The sequence below is a fragment of the Carlito syrichta genome, unplaced genomic scaffold (assembly GCF_000164805.1).
Source record: "Carlito syrichta isolate Samal-C Ts95f unplaced genomic scaffold, Tarsius_syrichta-2.0.1 Scaffold301641, whole genome shotgun sequence".
NCBI classification, from domain to species: domain Eukaryota; kingdom Metazoa; phylum Chordata; class Mammalia; order Primates; family Tarsiidae; genus Carlito; species Carlito syrichta.
In genome coordinates, this window is record NW_007245737.1 from 464,391 (window position 1) to 485,167 (window position 20,777).

Consider the following 20,777-nt stretch of genomic DNA (forward strand, 5'->3'; position numbering starts at 1 on the left):
CTATATCTTGAATATGTTTTCCCATAGTTTACACATCTCTATTCAGTGTGGGTTTCACTTCAATGCATTTGTTTAACAAGCATTTATTGACTTCTGTGTGCCAGGCATGCACTAGGTATATTAGGGATACAGCAGTGGACATGGACACAGCTTGCCTTCTAGGGGCTTACATTCTGGTGGTGAGTTTATCACATTTAATAACAAAACACATTGTAGGAAGTACAGTAAATACAGTATAACTGCCACTTTTTCCTTATACTTTACATACATTTCTAGTTCAGTACTTCATCCCAAAAGATCTCAGAAGCACAAAAAAAGATACAATAAATTGATATGTCATTGAGAGTCTCAATTCAAAAGAAGTTTTATTAGATGAGCAAAAGCTTGTCATTCTGCCCCATTTAATATACTTAAATATTATTTCTCACTATTCAACTCCATCCCATTTTCCTATTTAAAGTATTCATATTGTATCAGAAATATCAGTCCAGAGTTCTCAGCTAATAATTGTCAGAGACTTAATGCTTTATTACATACTAGTGTTTTCTAGAAGAAAGGGTAACGTACACATAAGAAAGTCTCATTATTTTAGTACAGTTCCCTAGTTAAACTGGTCAGATATTATGTACTTTCCTTTTAAAATTAAATGGAGGAGCTAAAGCCATGATGGGTATCCAGTGTAACTTTTTCATTGAGTTTAAATTCACATAGCAAAATGAACCATTTAAAAATCAACAACTCGGTGGCATTTATCAGTGTTGTGTAACTACCACCTCCATCTAGTCTCAAAATATGTCCAGTAGAATTTTTTAAAAAGGTGATTTATAACATTATCAGTAAACTGTTTGTCTGTAACCTATGATTTTACTTATGGTGTGTGAGAAATTAATAGATTATTCCAAAGTAAAGTAAATTCACTATAAAACAAAAGTTAAAAAGTAAACTCAATATAACTATCATATACAATAAAAATATCTTTTCATATAAAATTCTTACATCGTCCTCTTTGAGATCATTTCCTGTATCTTGGGTTGCAAAGGATCTAAACTCATAAAGAACAAAATGTGCCAGAGTAAATTGATCATCATGTTACAAAATGAGAACACAGAAGCACAGTCAATATCAAACATTTGATACAGCATCTCACAAAGAATTTCTTAAGAAAATTAAGTCAAATTGTCTGCTCTGAGAACACATTTTCTCTAGGTAAAAATGTGGTGTAATCAGGATCTTGATACACTCTCAAAGTGGGCAGAAAATACCTGCCCCATAAGGTGAAATGAGTTTCATCTTACCCATTTTGCATCATCAATAATATAGAAGAACATCAAACAGCACATAAATTTGACTTGGCAAGAATGATGGGATAAACAGTTCAATATTGACATATTCCAAACTTTCCATTCATTGAAGGGAGAGTTAAGCATAGTTGGGATAACAGAGTGTCACTAAAATGTCTAAATTTAAGATAAATTTTGTAACAATCAGATAATTTGATAAGGAAGTATCTGAATAGGACATTAAAATATTTGAAAAAATGGAGGAGAGTACAGAGGGTATTTAGATAGATGGATGTGAACAAAGCTGCCAGTTTATTAGAGGTAATCTGTGTGATTCAATCTCAAGTTAAAATGAAAAACCCAATAAAATGTATGTATTGAATGGATAGCACAGCTCTAGGTTTGGGACCATCAGATACTGCTAGTCCTTGCCTTTAAAGAAACTGTGTCCTTCCACCCTGTATACATGTTATAATGGAATAATGGCATGTGACTGTGAAAATGTGCCTCAATAAATGGTACAATTAAGAAATGCTGGGTCTGTGATGTGGAAGAATGGAAAGGGTCCCATATAGGAGCTGGAACACAACTGAGGGGATATTTTTGGATGGATAATGTAGGAAGCTGACAGATCTATTTATCTACTTTATCCTTTCATAGAAACAAAACATTTTATCATTTTTTATTTTAAAATTTTTTATTTTAAAAATGTCGGGTACAATTCAGGGCTAGCTATACAAATGTTCATTATGCAGGTACCCTTGTTGATGAGGTATGCCCCTTTTCCCCTGGCAGATTCCCACTACTGCCAATCCTGTCTTCCCCCTCCCCAGCAGTTTCCTGCTACTGTCAATCCTTTTCTTATAGTATTACGATAATTGTTCAAGGTCCAAAGCAGAAAATTTTAAAAATTACCTTTAGATTTTGAAGCTGTCTTATGAAAATTATAGTTTCATAATTTATTAGCAAATAAATGCCATTTATATATAGTTATCTTCCAAAATGAAATTATTGCTGTCATGGTTTACGCTATATTGGATACCATAAAGTAAATTCTACTTTTTTTTTTTAGCCATAAAATTTAGAAGCAAGGGTAGACATTCTCAGAGATAACTTTCTTAGAGTCAAATAGCTAAAATACAGGGAAAAAAAAGTAAAAGGGAGAATAAGTGGGTAATATAGTCAAAAGCAAAATGGCATTTATTTCCTCAGTTGGAGCAATCCTACATTCTTCTGATAATAAAACAAATAAAAGTAAATCAGAATGAAACAGCTTAGCTTGAATTGAAGTAGCAGAGAAATTTTAGGATTTTTTATTTGATGATATTATAGGATTTTTTCCTTATTGAAGCCGGTTTAGAAGGAAGCTGAAATATTATGAAGGTGAATCAGAAATATAAGTGTATTTGACTTTGTTCTGCTAAATCCCATTCTAAATTACTGTGTCTCCTTTTGACCCAGGTTAACTTACTAGCATTTACTTCCTTACTTTCTTGGTGGATTAATTGTGGCTACAAGTTCTTTGTTACACTCTCCATCAAGGTTTATTTCCCCTGTCCTTGATCTGGACTGAGACAGCTTAACCAATAGGATGCAATGGGAAAACAAACAAACAAACAAACAATCAAACAAAAAACCTGTGCTGCTTCCAGGCACAGTCTTTAAGAAAACTGGCAGCTTGTGTTTCTTTTCTCTTGGGATGGTTCCTCTTAGAACCTGGCGACCATGCTGTGAGAAGCTCAAGCCACCTGGAGAGACCACATGTTGGTGCACCATTCCACAGCCCTAGTTGAGCTCCCAACTGACATCTGGCAGCAGCTGCCAGTCATGTGTGTGAGCCGTCTTGAATGTTTCAGCCCAATTGCACTTGACTGCAGCCCCTGCTGACGTCTGATGGAGCAGAAGAACCACTCAGCTGAACCCAGTAAATCTCATGAGGTAGAATAAAATGGTCATTGTTTTAAGCTATTTCAGGACAATTTGTTTCACAGCAAATATATATCTGAAATAACTTCCCAAAGAAAGTCCTGGAACTGAGACTGTAAAAGAGCTCTTTGATTTAAATGGTAAGTAGACAACTTTTAAATGACCTATGCTTACTCTGTGTAACTTCTGAACATGATTAGGCAAAATTCTAAAAGTCTTATTTTGGAAATGAGGAACTTTTAGGTTTATTTATTACTTTTAAGTTTATTTATTTTAAGTTTATTAATTATAATTTCATTGTCACATTCTGGTTCTATTAATCCCATTGAAGTGATAAGGAAGCAATGCATAATCATGTGTACTCTTGATTAAAATACAAAAGCACCATTTGTTTTTGTTTTGTTTTAAGCAGAAATAGAATGAGTCAGACCTTGGTCAAGTTTTAGTCCTATCATTTAGTAGCTGTGTGTCCATGGCTAAATTACCTAAGCTGCCTGAACTCATGTTTTCTTATTTTCAAGATGAATATGGACTGCATGGAATCAGGGAAGATCAGAGATAACATATGTTAATAACCTAACAGAGTACCTGGCATCTAGGTGGAGCTCAATAGCTTTTGTTATTGTGAGGGAGGGAGTGATATAAGTCTTTTAAAAAGTGGCAAAAATTTGTTTCTTGTTTGTTTTAAGAGGACATGGAAAAAGGGATGTTCCTAGGCTTTACTGGGGTGGAGCTTAAAGAGTTAAAATGATACATTTTCTTGCAGTTCTTCCTAGAAACATGAATGTTTTATTTGAAGAAACTTCTGACCTGTAACCCCATTCACACCACCCTTTTTCGCTCTTTTATTGCTATAGAGGATTTGATAAAGGGAAGAAGGCAACTTATGGCTCCTAGTCCCAAGGGTAAAACTAATGGAGAATTCCTTTTATTCCTTACCTCCTGTCCTTCTCCTTTTCCCTAATTACATTCATTTTCCAATTTGGTAGAAAAAAACAACTTTATAGGAAGCTGACTGTCTGCAAGCCAATCTTAGCACCAAGGTGCCACAGGGTTCATAGAATATGTATGCCAGGGAGGATACACATACATCCGAAAGACTAATTTGTATGGTCCAGGGGAAAGAACAGTTGTGGATGCCCATAGGACTCTGTCTCTGATGTTTTGTCGTAGCCTGTGTGTGTAATATGTTGCTTTTCTTCATAAGTGTTGAAAATATTCAATATGACAGCTAGAGCAGTGCCCAGTTTTTGTTTGTTTGTTTTGTTTTGTTTTGTTTTTTGAGTCGGAGTCTCACTCTGTCACCCAGACTGGAGTGCAGTGGCCACTCCCAGCCACCGCAGCCTTGACCTGCTGGGCTCCGGCGATCCTTCCGCCTCAGCCTTCCAAGTAGCTGGAACTACAAACGCGCACTACCACGCCTGGCTGATTTTTTATTTATTGTAGATTTATTGTAGAGATGAGGTCTCGCCAAGTTGCCCAGGCGGGTCTCGAACCCACAGGCTCAGGCAATTCACTCACCTCAGCCTCCCAAGGCATGGGAGTACAGGCTGAGCCACCGAGCCCAGCTGTTTTTTTGTTTTTGTTTTTGTTTTTTTTGGTCCACTGAATATGTTTGCTCTGAATGCTAACATGAGGTGAGTAATTATTATTGGTGCAGGTTAAGGACCAATTTTCTAAACTATGAGTTACTGTTCTTGTTATCTTCTTTAACCTGCCTGACTTGGGACTACCTGAACCCCATTTAGGTCTTTAAAATTTAGATGACCTTGGCCATGGTTGAAATGCCAATTAATTACACTTGAACATATGATACTTTTGATTTGGGGAAAAATTGAGGAATGAAGTGCCATATATTTAATATGGGTGATTTTGAAGGAATTATACATTTGCCTAGTTTAGCATAAATGCTTACCTGCATATGTTGTTTTTGAATGTGTACATGAATATTGATAATTCACATCTTAACATCACATCTTAACACCTTTCAGTTTGAATACTTTAAATATTCAATAGAGATTTTCTACCATGAAATTATGTCTTTTGCAGAATCTTTGTAGGGGAGTTCTCACTGGTTTAACATCAAATAGTTAAAACCAGAAAGCAAGCATAGGAATTATTTTAAAATACCAGTTACTGGTCTATAAATGCAGGTTAGAGGGAGACGAACTTTAGAACTCACTTCGCCCATAAGCTTGTCATAGTCATGGTGATAATTATGTAAATTGGTTCAGGCTTTTGTTGTTAGTTATAGTACTGCAAACACATTTTAAGATGTTAATACTCTTTAAATAGTTTACAGTTATGGAGTAATTTCATCTTGAAGGAAACAATGGTATTATTTCCTGCAATGTAAATCTTAAACATATTTCAAAACAGTGGAGATTGTGTCCTATAAGATATAGTGTGTTTAAAGCAGATTTTCTCAGGACCTGAGCTCTACATTTTCCTGTTTCAGGGGCTCGTGTGATGGATACATAGTATAGATTTAGAGAGAGTTTTAATGACTCCTATTGACACAGGTGAGCAAAATGGTTCCTTGAAAACCATTCAGACGTCCAGTCACAGTAAGCGTGGATTAAAGGTTCAGATGTGGATAGTGTGCACTGACACGCAACAGAATGCTTGGGGGAGCCTATGCTCTCTATTAAGGACAGTGAATTTCTTCTGGTATTTTAATGACTGCTGTTTTACAAGAAAAAAATATCTACCAGCATTGAAAGTATCTGTAAAGTAAAGCTACTGAAACCTAACCCAGAAGGCATGCTCTTTTAGGAAACTCTTCTTAATACTTGCAGTGCAGTTATAGCTGAGGACATGTGGCATATATTACAGTACTCAGGGAATTCAAACCTCCGCAGTGTGGAGTCACCATGAAAGGCTAATTTAAAAATGAAGTGGTAGCCTTTGCTCCCTTCCTAGCTCTGTTACTTACCAGTGCTTCCAGTTAGCTTGACATTAGTCTAGTCTGCTTTGGGTAGGACAAGAAAATGCAAAGGGAACCAGAGTGGGGATATATATGGGCTTCTGTTCCCTCCCCTGGCACTTTCTTCCTCCAGCACACAGCATTTCACACTGGGCATGACAAAGTCTTATACAATCATTGCAAAAAGGGCTAAAGGCAGAGCTGTCCATGGTTAGGAAAAAATGTTCGAACTGTTGGTTGAAAATCAGGCAATAACAGTTTTCTTGGTGAACAAAACTTATTAGAGAGCTAGGGAAGGAATGCTATCTCTCAGCAGCAGGCAGAAAGAAATTGCTGTTGAAAAGCTTACCTCTCTAGGGAGGAATCAGATATCAGACTTTGCCAAGCCTCAGGTCCAACCCATAAGGTCCCACCTACATCCCCCGCCCCATCCCAGCTTTGTTAGATTGCTAGCATCGATCGCTGGCTTTTTCTGACCCAACAGTGGGTGAAGGAAAGAGAGCCAGCAAGACTGAAAGCAGGCAAGGTGGGGGTAGGAGATTGGGGCTGCTTCTGTAGAGAAAGAAAGAGACAGAGAAGGAAAGGGGTGGAGGCCATGGGGACGAAGCTTAACTGGTGTCTGCCTGCTTCTCTTTGATTTGATGGCCTTTATTCCTTTTAATTGGATAAAATAGGAAGTCACTAGCAGTCCTTGTTGCTGGGTCTAGTGATTTTACTCAGACCAACCAGTAGCTCTAGAGTGTGGATAGAGGGTGGGGGGAAGGGGAAGGAGAGAGGAGAGAGAGAGGGAGAAAGAGAGAGAGAGAGAGAGAGAGAGAGAGAGAGAGAGAGAGAGAGAGAGAGAGAGAGAGAGAGAATGTTTGGATGAGAAGCAGAAAGAAAAAGAAACAGACTGGAGCAGGGCAGGGAAGAGCCGCAGAGGAAGAAAGTGAATGAGCGCTCAAGAAGGACAAAGAGGAGTAGCTGCGGGTGGGGTGGAGGCTGGGCAGGGAAGGGAGTTACCGCCCCTCCTGGCCGCACTCTTGCCTCGGAGCCCTCTGTGATGATACCGTTTGCAGGGATGCTCCGAGGGCAGGCACCTGCTGCTCTGTAATGATTCAGCCTCTTTCAGCCGTCGCGTTAACACAACAGGATGCTGTTGCTACTGTCACTGCTGCCTCTCCTGCCACCGCCGCTGCTGCCACCGCCGCCGCCGCCGCTGGTCCTGCTTTTGCTTTTACTTCTCCTGCATGACAGTTGTTTTCTTCATCTGAGCATACACCAGCTTCAGATGCTTGAGGTGAGAAACATGCCTTTCAGTTTGGGCTACTGGTTTACTTAATTAACCAGCAAGCAGCTCCGTTGATCTATTTTGGTCCTTGTCCTCTTGACGAACTGGGATGGTTTGGAGAAGCATTTAAAAGAACTAGAAAAGTGGCCCAGAAACAGCAGCTGAAGAATTATTACGATTTACTTATTTTGTAGTTGCTAGAAGCTTTTCTCTCCCTTCTGTCCTCCTGAACTCTTCTTGCTTATGATAATGGCCTTGGACTTGGACGACTTATCGATTTCCCCCTCTAAGATGCTGTATCATTTGGTTGGGGGGGCCTCTGCATGGTAATGGACCGTGAGAGCGGCCAGGCCTTCTGGAGGTGAGCTGATGGAGATTTATTCCCCAGACATGTCTGAGGTAGCTGCTGAGAGGTCCTCCAGCCCCTCCACTCAGCTGAGTGCAGACCCATCTCTTGATGGGCTTCCGGCAGCCGAAGACATGCCAGAGCCCCAGACTGAAGATGGGAGGACCCCTGGACTCGTGGGCCTGGCCGTGCCCTGCTGTGTGTGCCTGGAAGCTGAGCGCCTGAGAGGATGCCTCAACTCAGAGAAAATCTGCATTGTCCCCATTCTGGCTTGCCTGGTCAGCCTCTGCCTCTGCATTGCTGGCCTCAAGTGGGTATTTGTGGACAAGATATTTGAGTATGACTCTCCTACTCACCTTGACCCTGGGGGGTTAGGCCAGGACCCTATTATTTCTCTGGATCCAACTGCTGCCTCAGCTGTGTGGATGTCATCTGAGGCATACACTTCACCTGTCTCTAGAGCTCAGTCTGAAACTGAGGTTCAAGTTACAGTGCAAGTTGACAATGCCGTTGTCTCCTCTGAACCTTCAGCAGCCCCAACACTGAAGAATCGTATTTTTGCTTTTTCTTTCCTGCCATCCACTGCACCATCCTTCCCTTCACCGACCCGGAACCCTGAGGTGAGAACACCCAAGTCAGCAACTCAGCCACAAACAACAGAAACTAATCTCCAAACTGCTCCTAAACTTTGTAAGTAGAGAGAGAGAGAGAGAGAGAGAGAATGAATAAAAGAAAGGGGGTGGGTGTGAAGTCCCAAAAGGTGTTCTGTAGAGCATTAACTGTTTCCCTTCCTGCTTGCATTTTAGTTGCCTGGTTTTGTTTAAGCAAATCATGTGACTGAGACGCTTGGGGTGGCCTTGGTTGAAGAGATGAGGAAAAAGATCCAGTAAACCATGGCTCTAACAGCAGCTCTCTCTAGCCAATTGTTAAATTTGAGGTTGAGAATGCAAAACTTCAGCATCTGCAAGTCATGATTGAATTTAAGTAAAGCCAATTTAATTCTAACACTTTTTAAATTAAAACATTAAACCATCTTTTATATTTTTATATAAATGTGACTTCCATACTGCAATGGGTATTTTTGTGTGTCTTTTTTCTGCTGTAGACTTCTGGTCACCTTTCTGTTACCTCCTTCTACCTCCCAGAGACCCCAAGCTGCCTGTTGTCCTTTCTGTCTCTTCTTCCTGTTCTCTAATCACTTCTCCCAACCTTTGCATTTTAATTGGTTCTTTCTGATATTGCAGCAAGACTTAAGACATCTATAGTGCTTACCTTTCACTCGCTTGAGACGACTGCTGTCCTGCTCAGATTGTAGTTTTGGTTACTGAGCACTTATTGGGGCAGCCTTATTTTGTTCAGGACATAGCATGATTCTGCATGAAAGGATTTTCCCAAATTAGTTTTGTCTTCTATAATCAAATGTTTAAATAGCTCCCTTGGCAGTCATTAAAAAGTACAAGATCCATTAGTAAGGCACATCGTTTTTTAGACATGTCATCTTAGCCTGGCAGATTGCAGGACCCTGGTTTAATAACCTGTGAACGAAGAGAGTCCATGCTTTTAAAACAATACAGAATGATACATTCTGTTTGCATTGGGTCACTGCAATGGCTTTATAATAGAAAGTTGACAAGGATGAAAGCATGACTAGTCAGATTGTTCCAAACATCAATACAGAAGGGAGGAGTTTTCTATAGTCTTTTTTAAAAAGTTTCAGTTTATTTTTGTTCTCTCTACCGTCTATCACTTTTTAACCATTGATGAATATTTACTTAGTAGAAAAAGTAAAAAAAAAAACAAAAAAAATCAGAGAATTTGGTTCTTAATGAGCTGTGTGAAAACTCTTAGAATTAAAAGAGGAGTTGAGGATTTCTGTGATTAAATACTCACCCTTTCTGCTTTCCCTCTAGATGGCAATGACAGTATTTTCAGTATGAGATGGAGCAGTGTGTTACCAATAAACAGAAAAACTTGATTTGTGCTTGTAATTCAAGATCATTTCACCACACTAGTGTTAGAGGCAAAGATTTTTTTTTTTTTTAAAGAGGCTTGTTTTCCAGGTGCAATTAGGGAAAACCTCCTTCATGCAGACACTGCTTTGTATCTTTATCAAATCCCTGAAGCATCATTAAAGGTCTGACAGACATCACTGCATTTGCGGCCTCTTCCCACCTGGCAAAGTGACCGGGAAATAATACCCAGATGAAATGACAGGCTATAAAAAGTAAGTACAGATCCTGCAAAGAGAAGCAGAATTCACCAGAAAGACAAGGTTATGTCTTTGTCTTTATCATTTTTAACTTAAATCTTTAATTAAAGTATCCCTGAATAGGTTTAGTTGCCCAGAAAAATAAAGATCGCTCTTTGGAAAGCTCTTCAACTAAATTCTATCATTTTATAATCTGAGAAAATAAAGCAAGCCAAACAAACATTCAGCACATTTTCCTGAACTAGAACCATGTCAGAAAGTATGTTATGAAGTTTTGAGAAATTATTTTAAGGTAAAGTCTTCTACTAAGTGTTTTAATAGATTATATGTTTCATAGAGTTTTTATTTTTATTTTTTCCAAACCAGGGCATTGATAGTGTGGCATTTACAATAAGTGGGAAAGATTTACTGCTGCCTAAAAGCATCATCGTGTCCAGTTTGGCTAGATGCACAGCTGCGGCATTCTGAAGCGCATCAGAGATAAGCCTGGAAAAGCAGTCTGGGAAGTTAGTTTTCTTCTGAAAAGTTAGGGTTAGACAGTTGGTGAACACATTAAAACCTATAGGGAAATCGTGTTAATTTTTTGGATGAGGGCCTTATCAAAAAAAAAAAAAATCAACTTTAGTATCCTAAAAATTTTGAGCCTTCTTTTTTTTGGGAAAAAGATTGATCCAAGCAGTTTTGTTTTCAGACACTTGTAAGTGGTTGTTTTTCTTGTTGTTTAATAAGATTGTAATCATTAAATAAAGGAAAGCAAAAAAAAAAAAAAAATCTTAGAATGGGGTTGTCATTTTGTAATCTCTTTCATTCTTTTCAACTAAGAGAGTATTGTTTAGTCACAGAAAGAACTGGGACTTTCCTTTCATCATGCATGTTTTTGATATGAACTAAGCTGTCAAGGCTTATATTTTAAAATGACATTATCATATCTGAAACATGCTCTTCAGTGGTTTTAGGAATTTATTCTCCCTCTTCCATTTTTTTTTTTCTATCTCAGCATATTCAGCACATTATGCACAGAGCTGTAGCCTTCAAGGTCATAGTCTGTTGAGGGCTAATTGATTCTTCTTTATCCTGGAGCCTGAGAGAGTGGAAGAGAGACAATCCCAGTAAGTGTGTCTGCTGTGTTACTCCCCAAACCAATCTACCTACTAGTACTAGGGTTTTATTTTTTAAAAACTAGAATTAGTCTCTTCCTCACTGACCCTTGTCAAATTACAACATTCTTTGTCTTTATTATAATGAAAGGCAAAATATAACATTTTAAATTTCTATAGAGATAGTGAATATCTCAAGTTTTCTAAAATGGGTATTTCTTTTATAAGGTATCATAATTTTATGTTTTCATGATATTAATCTCTGCATTCATGTAGAACTTAATAATTCTAATGAAGGATTCTCATGAAAAAATATATATCTATATTTTTTATACTGAAGTTTTTCTCTGTTTGGTTAGTGGTTTCCTACTACCACAATGATTATATTACCATGATACTAGTTATTTTTCAATGAGTATTTGAACCATTAATTTGTTTTCTTTGCATGGGCTTTTAAATCTTACCAATCCTCTATTTATATAAAAAGGACTGATTTTTGGGAGATAGCAAACTTAGACCATTAAACAAGCTGATTAATTAAATTGTAACCTGGAAACTGTAGTACTATCTTTAAAGAAAATATCTTCTGGATGCAAGACCCTGCTTGACAATAGACTCTTAGATCCAAGGATATGTTGGTGTTTTCATCTTAGGCCAAATTTGTTTTGCTTTGTCTTAAGTCCTTTTGTTGGGCTATATTACAAACCATTGTTACCACAGTGACAATATGAATCACTACCATTTGCAAAAGATTAGCATTTGGAATTGGATATACCAAAGAATTTCTTCCCTTCAGCTTAAAAAAGGCATTCATTTAAATTCCAATGGATCCTTTTTCTAGTTCTTCATAACTGTACTTGTAGGTATTTCAGAATAATGATATCAAATAACTTATCCCCACTTTAACCATACTTGTGTAAAGCCCAAAACATTAAAAACTAGAAGGGACTGAAAGATCTTCAGTTTGGACTGAACAATTTTATAAATGTATTGATGAGGAAACCCAGGTTCAAAAATGTCTTGTGAAATTCTTTTACTAAAAAGCTTTGAAAAATTTAGTAAAAGCCAAAGTAATAGAAGAATAGTATTGTATCCTGTCTCTCGGTATTTAAATACATACACACACACACACACACACACACACACACACACACACACACACTTTTCTCCCATCGTCCCATCCCTGTGGTAGAGAGTTAGAGCTAGAGAATAACTCTGGTGGTTTAAGTAGCATCTGACTGACAATTAGGAAAATACTTGAAGTGGGACCACTGGTTAAGTGCGTATAGTTCATATCACGAATATTAATTTTTTTCTCGTCTTCCTGTTCTGCTCCTATCAAATTTTCAACTGTGGTGGTCTTTTCCCTTTTTATTTGATCATTCTCACAGTGCTCAGGTTGCTTTTGAAAACACCTTGGGTTGCCTCGGGTGAACTCTTTCCTAATTCACAGCAGATGCCTATGTGGCTCACCTGTTTCTTGCACATCCCATTGGGATTCTTCGTCCCTCTTCCTTTGTGATAACAAGATCACTCTTCTTCCTCCTTTTTCCTTCCCACCTCCCCAAATATATGCTGAATCTTTCTTTTTTTTAGAAAAAAATATGCCATTTTGGCTTCATATGCCAATATTTCATTTTATTCTAAGATATCAGAGCATCTTCATTTGTCTTCACATTTTGTATTGCACTTACTCACTTTAATACTGAATAGTATTTTCATATATTAAAAATACACATATGGAAAAATATCTCTGGCCAATGAACAGTATAGCAGTTTCTTATTGGAATAATTAATTCAATTCTTGATCTCTTTTATTTCCTTCATGTGCTTGGAGCCAGTTTCTCTGCTGACTCACGTATTTGCATATCAGCATCTTTGTACTCCCAGAAAATTATGTTCTAAAGCCTGTGTTGCTCCTCTTTCCCTTTCCCTTTTAATAACATCGAGTATCCATTGAAAGCAAGAAGGAACAAATATTTTATTGATTGAAAAACCAAAGCATTAAAAAGTTATGACTTGTTTAGACACCCCTGAGAACCAGGAATATAACTCTTGTCAACAGAGTCCATCGAACTTTCTACTAAACCATAAGTGACAATGCATCTATCTACTTGATGCTCATGTCTCCATTTTCATCATTTTTGCTACACATCAATGGATCGTTTTTCTTCTATTATCTCCTGGTGCTTTTTTTTTTTTTTTTCCATTCAGTGAATGTATGTTAAGTGCCTACCATGTCCCAGGTGCTGTTCTAGACTGGTCATATGGGAGTGGAACACTGTAGAGTCCTGCCCTTATGAAGCTTATGTTTTAGTGGATTTTAAGAATCTAGTTGCATACCCAAATTTGAGATAGTTCTTTACTTTCTTATATACACACCCTCTGAATATAGTATTTCTTCTCTTTTCCCTCATGTTATTTACCTTTTGACTTCCACACCTGTTCTTCCTTTAGTGTGTTTCTCTTCTCCATCTACACAATACTGACCACTTGCCCAGCAATGTCCTTTATCTTAAAGTGATGCCAATCCCACCTCTGCTACCAACAGTCTGGGTAGCCTTGGGTGATTCATGTCAGACTGATATGGCACTTTTTAATCAAACCATTGATATGGTTAGGAAAGTAATAGATTTGTCTAGTCCTATCTTAAGATAGAATATGTGTACATAATTATCCTAGCATGTTAATGAAGATTGAAGGATTATTTTCAGATTCTGGAAAGCGGGTAGTTGTAAATATTTTTGTTTCTATATACTGGTCATATTTTCTTTGTGTTGTTTTGGCTTGCAGAACATCAAGAATATTAAAATATTCCCAAATATTTTTTCATTTCACTGTCCAAAGAAAGACTAAAATCTGCCATTAAGTTGTTTAGCTGTCAAACAGAATAAAGACAAGGGTTCATATAGTGTTCTCTTGAAAAGTGATTGATCAGGAGTGAATAAAGTTAATCATCATCATCTCAAAGTTTGTTGCAGTCTTTGCTCAGTGGGTTTGACTCACTGTGTATGTGTGTTTAAGCATTCAAAGAGTTATTTCTGAATAATATACTTGATGTCTTTATATAATGTTATATGTTGAACAGTTTTAGAGATTTGCTAAGTCACTTCCCAAGTGAAGAAACCCGGGTCTAGAAAAATGAAGTGACTTGCCCAAGGTCACCTCAGGTAATTAGAGGCAGAACTGAGACTAAAACTGAAGCCAGCTTTTCATGTGCCACAGCCTTTTTTTTTTTTTGCCTCCAAACTCTTTTTAGCATTTATATTCAAATTGATGTTTCCATTTTTTTACTTGAATCATAATTAGTAAGACTCTTCTCATTCTATCACAGATGTCATCTCTAGAGAAGATAATTTTACCTTTATAATTTTGATCAGTATAGGACACCCCTCTGGAGGTTAGACATCCATCTCCCAACAATATAGTATATGAGATAGCTTTCAACAAAGTTATCCCAGCTGAAATGTGTTACTCATTTAGAAAGAAGTTAGTTAGCACTGAACGTATCCAAGCAGTATCGTTGTTGAGGACGATTCATGTTCCAAGCAGATTATTAGGTATATTTACCTCTGAGGTCTCTTACAGCTTTGATTCTCTGAGTCTCTTATCTTGGTATGTTAGCTTTTCAGATGGCAGACTTCAATTTCAGTGCTACTTGGCCCTGTTCATGGCCTTGAGAAAGGTAGATCATCCCTCTAAATTTGTTTCCTTAATTATATGTGATAATGGTAATATACATGACTTGGGGCCATTGGAGGAATCAAATGAGATATTAGAAAATACCCAGTTCTGGGGGGAGGGAGAGCACATAACATTAATAAGGGTACCTGATCTCAAACCAGGCAAAGTGGGGACCAAAGGTACGCCCAAACTTTACCTGTACAATGACAACTTGTATACCTAATCCTGAATCATACTTCACATCTTTAAAATAAAATAAATTTTTAAAATAATGAAAAATAAAAAGTTAAAAACAAAAGAAAAAGAAAATACCCAGTTCTAGGCCTGAAACATAGTAAATATAAAGCTAGTACCCATTTTCTCTCTCCTTTTACTTTTGACTCCCTTCCTCACTTTGCTCTTTTTCTCTTTTGATCTTGACAGTGGTTAGTAACAAAGTTTGGAGAAAAAGTTTGGGATATTGGGGAAAATCTTATGGAAAAACTTAGAAGTAAGTGAAGAGTTTAAGATATACCATGGTAAAATAGAAATTGTACTGGAAACTTGAGATCAAATTCCAGCTCTACTGCTTATAAACTGTGTTGGTGTAAGCAAATCACTCCACCACTTGAGATTTACTTTTTACAGTCAAACAAATGGGGACAATACTACCCAAAACTCTTGAGACATTGTGATGAGGATAAAATAGGTTACTCTACTCTATGTGACAAAAAAACCTGTTATTGGGGTAGGGCTTTAAAAATATTTTTTCACTTCCTTCTTTTCTCTATCAGAGTTTTATGTATTATATATTCATGAGTGTTGACATTTTTAGGAATAGATTGTAGGGGATTTTAACAGGTGAATTAATTTGTTGTATCTTAAAATGACATAGAACTTCACTAATTTCTTGAACCTTGGTGCTATAAGATTTTCCCCCTTATAAAAAATTGTCTATTACTCTTTGGGTAATGTTCAACAATCACTGTGGGAGGGGCTATACTGTAGGTAGAGTGGCAAGAAATTGCTTGTAAGTGAGAAAAAGACCATGGTGACTCAAACTGTGTTTGTAAGAAAGTACTCTCTCTGGGAAGACTGGGATAATGGAAAGGAATACATACAGTTTAGATGCAGTACAAAGGAAGAAGTTGGTTAGAAAGGCCATCAGTCCTCAATCTGAATAATGATTATGTTCATCTTACTCTTTTTAATGCTCCCAGCTGAGATTTCCTGATCCCCCCAAATAGGAATTAAGGCCTATGAGTTATTTTCAGCATTTGACAAAACCCATGGAAATGACAATTTATATAGAATAATTTTACATGAGCCAAATCAAATGTAGACATTCTTTAAATGTAATTTAAAATATATGTATGTATATAATTATTACATATAACATCCTAAATAAAAGAGAAAATGATGTCATAATTAAGAAATAAAATTGGGTGGATAAAAATCATTTAAAATGTAAAGAAAAGTTGTTTATTAATAAGTTTGGGGGAGGAGTGGACAAAAAAAACCCTCTAGCTCTGTGTCTAACTGCATAAATCTGTAAAAAGTAAAAAACAGAAAAAAAAACTGTTATAGAAGGAGAAAATAATTATGCTTTAAATATATATTAGAGATACTGTTTCAGTGAACTTATAATGAAATCTTATTAGCTGGATGATTGGTCACAGGCCCACAAAAAGGCAAAAAGCTAGTGCTGCTCTGGGTATGTGCACATAAAAGGCTTTGATATTTTAGCTATGCACCTAATGATTTTTCTTACTGATAGATGTATGAGCTTGTGGGTTACAAAAATGTATAGTAATAAGCATAATATATAAATTTTCAATTATTCTTTAAAACTAGAAATATGTGAGAACTTCTATGCTTTGATCATCTTGATTCTTATTAATTCAAGTATAATAGATCTACTCCAGAAATTGCACTCTGAATCAATATTGGAGAAATGAGACCAGCGTCTTTTAAGGGGAAATTATTTGGTAACCATCTAGGGCAGATTTTCCCAGGGTATTAGTTTTCTGACTTGTCATGGAAATAAACTGATAGACCTGATAAAACTTGATGAAATATAATGGAAAGCTTCCTCAGGTTAAGCATATTTTATTTTCAACGAGCAACATGTTGTGATTAAACAAGACTTGACTATGGTTTCCAGTGATATGCACTTGAGTGTTTGAATTGCCTTTCTTGAGGTGGTGTTCTCCCAGCCAAACGGGAAATTTATAAACTGTATTTGAAGTCATAGTTAGTACAGAATTTAATATACATGTAATTCTCCAATTAAAAAACTCTATAGTTCATTTTATTTCAAAAACTCTTAATTTAAAATTAAACCAAAAGTACATATATGCATGCAAAAGGAAGATGATAACAGCACTGAAGACAATTATAGTTGCCACTAGGAAGAAAACTTAATTCATAGGCAAGCAGATGACTCAAAGGACTCTGTTCTTACCTGTGTTGCCTGAGACATATCATAACTGTATTTTTCCAGCTTGCCTTTCTTTTCTCTCCCTTTGTTTCTTACTTGCCATCCCTCAGTTACTCTTCTCTGTTTTCTACTATTTCACACCCTACCATTGGACTCTAATGTGCAGTGAGTCCATTGGACTCTTCTTCTCCAATGGACTCACTGCACATTACTTTGCATGTCTCTCTCCCACCCTGTTTTGAAGCTAGGGTTTTGGAGCAGCAGAGGTTATGGAGTAGATGGTCCAGACCTGTGGTTTCTCACTGAATGGGTTGGGGGAGAGAGTGAGAGAGACCATAACCACAGTCTTGACCACAATTAGCCTGATGACTTTCAGTGTTGCCTCTTCCTTTGCTAAGTAACAGGAAGTATTTGTTATATGAAATATGTTGGTGTCACGGCAATAAAAGCTCCATAAATAAATTGAATGATCTAAGGATAGTGGAATAGAACTCTTGTTAGCATTTGTTTGTAATCCCTTAGTAGAGCTTCCTGGGTCATAACTGTGTGATCTTCTGCGAGCAAAAGGAATCAGTAACCATTGATTGTTACATGATGCTGATTATTGCCTACAAAGCAAATCTTAAGAATGATTAGTGACAGAGATCAGTGTTACAACTCTGATCTCTTTACTATGCTCTTTAAAGCAAGCTGAATTTTACACTTTTTCTCATCAGACACTCTTATGAATCTTCAAAGAAAGAAAGAAAAGTCATTTAATTTGTAAAGGCTTCAGTTTGCAAAAAAATGAAAAACCCACATAAAATAGTTACTTCCAGTTTTTAAAATCTTTCTACTTTGATGATAACAGGGAAACATCTAAATTAGCTCTTGACCAGCAAGTTCAGTCTTGCATGAATGTGATCCTTATCATTTTAATTGATCTGCTCTATGGAACTTGAGATATGAATAGTCAGTGACCTACATACTCCCACCTATTTAATAAACTAGGCATGAAATCCGTGAAATCAATACAGGAATTCTCACATTCTTGGAAAATTTGTTGTACAAGGTTGAGTTTTTTTTTTTAATACCTGATGATTTGCCATCTTGAAAATATAAATGTGTCTGTTTTGTATTGAAATCATTTAGTAATCTAAGATACTTGTTAATGCTATCATTTTATTTATTTACTTTTCTTTTAATTTGTTTCATTAATTAATTAATTAGTTAATTTTTGAGTTGGAGTCTCACTCTGTCACCCAGGCTGGAGTGCAGTGCCATGCTCACAGCCACCCCAATGTCGACCTGCTAGGCTCTGGTGATCCTTGCGCTTCAGCCTTCCAAGTAGCCAGAACTACAGGTGTGTGCTACCATTCCTGGCTAATTTTTTATTTATTTTAGAGATGAGGTCTCACAAAGTTGCCCGGGCTGGTCTTGAACCCACAGACTCAGAAAATCCACTTGCCTTGGCCCCCCAAAGTGCTAGGATTACAGGCTGAGCCACTGAACCTGGCCTATTTTTATTTATTTTAAAGATGTGAGGTACAATTCAGGATTAAGTAGACAAGAGGTGATAATCCAGTTAAGCTTGGATCTCCCTTTGGACCCTACTCTGCCTGGTTTGAGATCAGGTGCTACTATCATTTTAAATGATATTTATTTAATATGATCTTCATGATTTTGAATACTGTAATGTCTTTAGGACACAGTGGATTACGCTATAACTTAGTAAAATGCTGTGATCTTAGTAAAATGCTGTGTAAGACATACTGAGTTATATTAGAGATTCTAGCCTTTGTACTAAATAACCCAGACCAATATATATTTAGCATGTGTGCTGGGTTATTGCATAATCAAAATTAGAATTTCAGAGCTCTAAGGCATCAAAGAGACAATTTAAACCAAATCTTTTATCTTAACACAGAGAAATTAACCCAAAGATATTAAACTTCTAATTTTGATATTTTCATGCATTCTAGTCTTATGTTTTTCAGCTACCAAGTCACTTTGCAATCAATATATGTTAATGAAGTAGTTTTTCTACATTTCTGATTTATAGTTCTTATCTTCTGTGCAATTTGTAAATCAAATTTTAAGTGGGTTCAACATAAAAGATAAATTCTCTTTGAATGAGGTTCTCTCCTAGAGGAAATGCATATGTTTTGGTGACATATTGCTTATATGTCATTTTTCCTCTGTCCTGGATCAGCAGAGTTCAAGGATGAAAGGTATATGACAAAGAGGGAGAGTAACTACCTGGTTCTTAGTCCTTGGATTTACAGTACAGATTTAGAGAGTTTGAGTTGAATTCCCAGATGTCTTATCTGTTCATTTGTTCCTACTCTCATAATATATAGAATGTCAGTAATAACCTTTTGCCATTGATCATAGCACCTAACAGGAAATTATTTTTTAAACACATGAGCACTATTCAATTAGTCAATGTGCTTTATTGCATCTCTTTTGAAATTGACTGTGAAATCCTGTGATTTACAAAGTAGAAATTACTTTTATTTCATTTTCATGTCTTTAGGACAACATAGGCAATATTTAGAAAACACTTGTATTATCTCATAAACTTTTTCTCTGGTATTCGAGGTCCTCTCACAGCAGGACCCCAGATTTCCTGTCTTGTCTAACTCCAGCTGTCCTCCCATCCTCTACCCATCTGGGCCATGTTCTAGCCAACAGGGACTCTACCCTGAATATTATTTTATTTTTCTCTTCCAGTCTTTTGCTTATTCTATTTGTCTACTATAAATGTTGTCTTCCCACAATCTCTACTTTCCCAAATTCTACTTAGGCCTCAAGACTCACACTCTAATATAGACGTTCATCCTCTTGAGTCTCCTACTCCTCCATATCATGTTGCTGGTGGCTCATCCTAGCTCTTGCCATGTTTGGATTTGTGATGTTCTTGTTTGGATAGTTGCTTATCACTCATATTAGACTGAAAATTTCCTAAGACCTAGAGTTATGGCTAATTCATTTTTGTGCCCTGCATACTGCCAAACAAAAAATAGGTTAAGCAGCCCAAATCTGAAAATCTGAAATGTCCCCATAATCCCAAACTTTTTGAGCACCAACATGATGCTCAAAGGAAGTATTTGAGCTGCTTAACTGGTAAGTATAATGCAAACATTCTGAAATCTGAAATACTTCTGGTCCCAGCATTTCAGATAAGGGATATTCAACCTGTATTTTATATGAAGCACACATTTTATTTGTATTTTTTTGGAATAAAAAGTACATAGAGAGTAACTTGCTTATGGGATTTGAGGAGGAGAAAATGATCAGAAACTGTAACTTAAATCTCTGGAATTTTACTTTGGTGTAATTCAGCACAGAGTTCCGTTATTACACACTTTATCGAGACTTGATTCTGGACATTTTAATATGTGATTTTCATAGCCTGCATATGTAGCAGTATCATACATATATTTTCTTAAAGAATTCACATCATGGTATATAAGAAACATTAAGCAGCAAATAATTTTATACTATGATTTACTTTTGAACCAGAGTACCTGGCTTTAAATCCCAAGTCTTATCTCTATGTGACAGTATGCAAGTTATACACTATCTGTGCCCCAATAATGTCCTCATGTGTGAAATGGTGACGTTAATTATACCTCCTT

General features: G+C 36.7%; 1 protein-coding gene across 6 annotated transcripts in view; it reads left to right on the forward strand.

Moving 5' to 3' along the window:
• The window catches only part of NRG1 (neuregulin 1), a 167,720-nt gene that overhangs the window by 41,791 nt on the left and 105,152 nt on the right, over positions 1 to 20,777 (forward strand). For 2 of the 6 annotated variants that reach the window (XM_021710906.1, XM_008055039.2), the window contains exon 1: positions 6,973 to 8,438. The exons of the other annotated variants lie outside the window; for them this stretch is intronic. In XM_021710906.1, coding sequence (XP_021566581.1) covers positions 7,772 to 8,438 — 667 coding nt within the window. In that variant the 5' untranslated portion in view covers positions 6,973 to 7,771. Of the gene's footprint in view, positions 1 to 6,972; positions 8,439 to 20,777 lie in introns of those variants that run through there. 6 annotated transcript variants of the gene reach the window in all.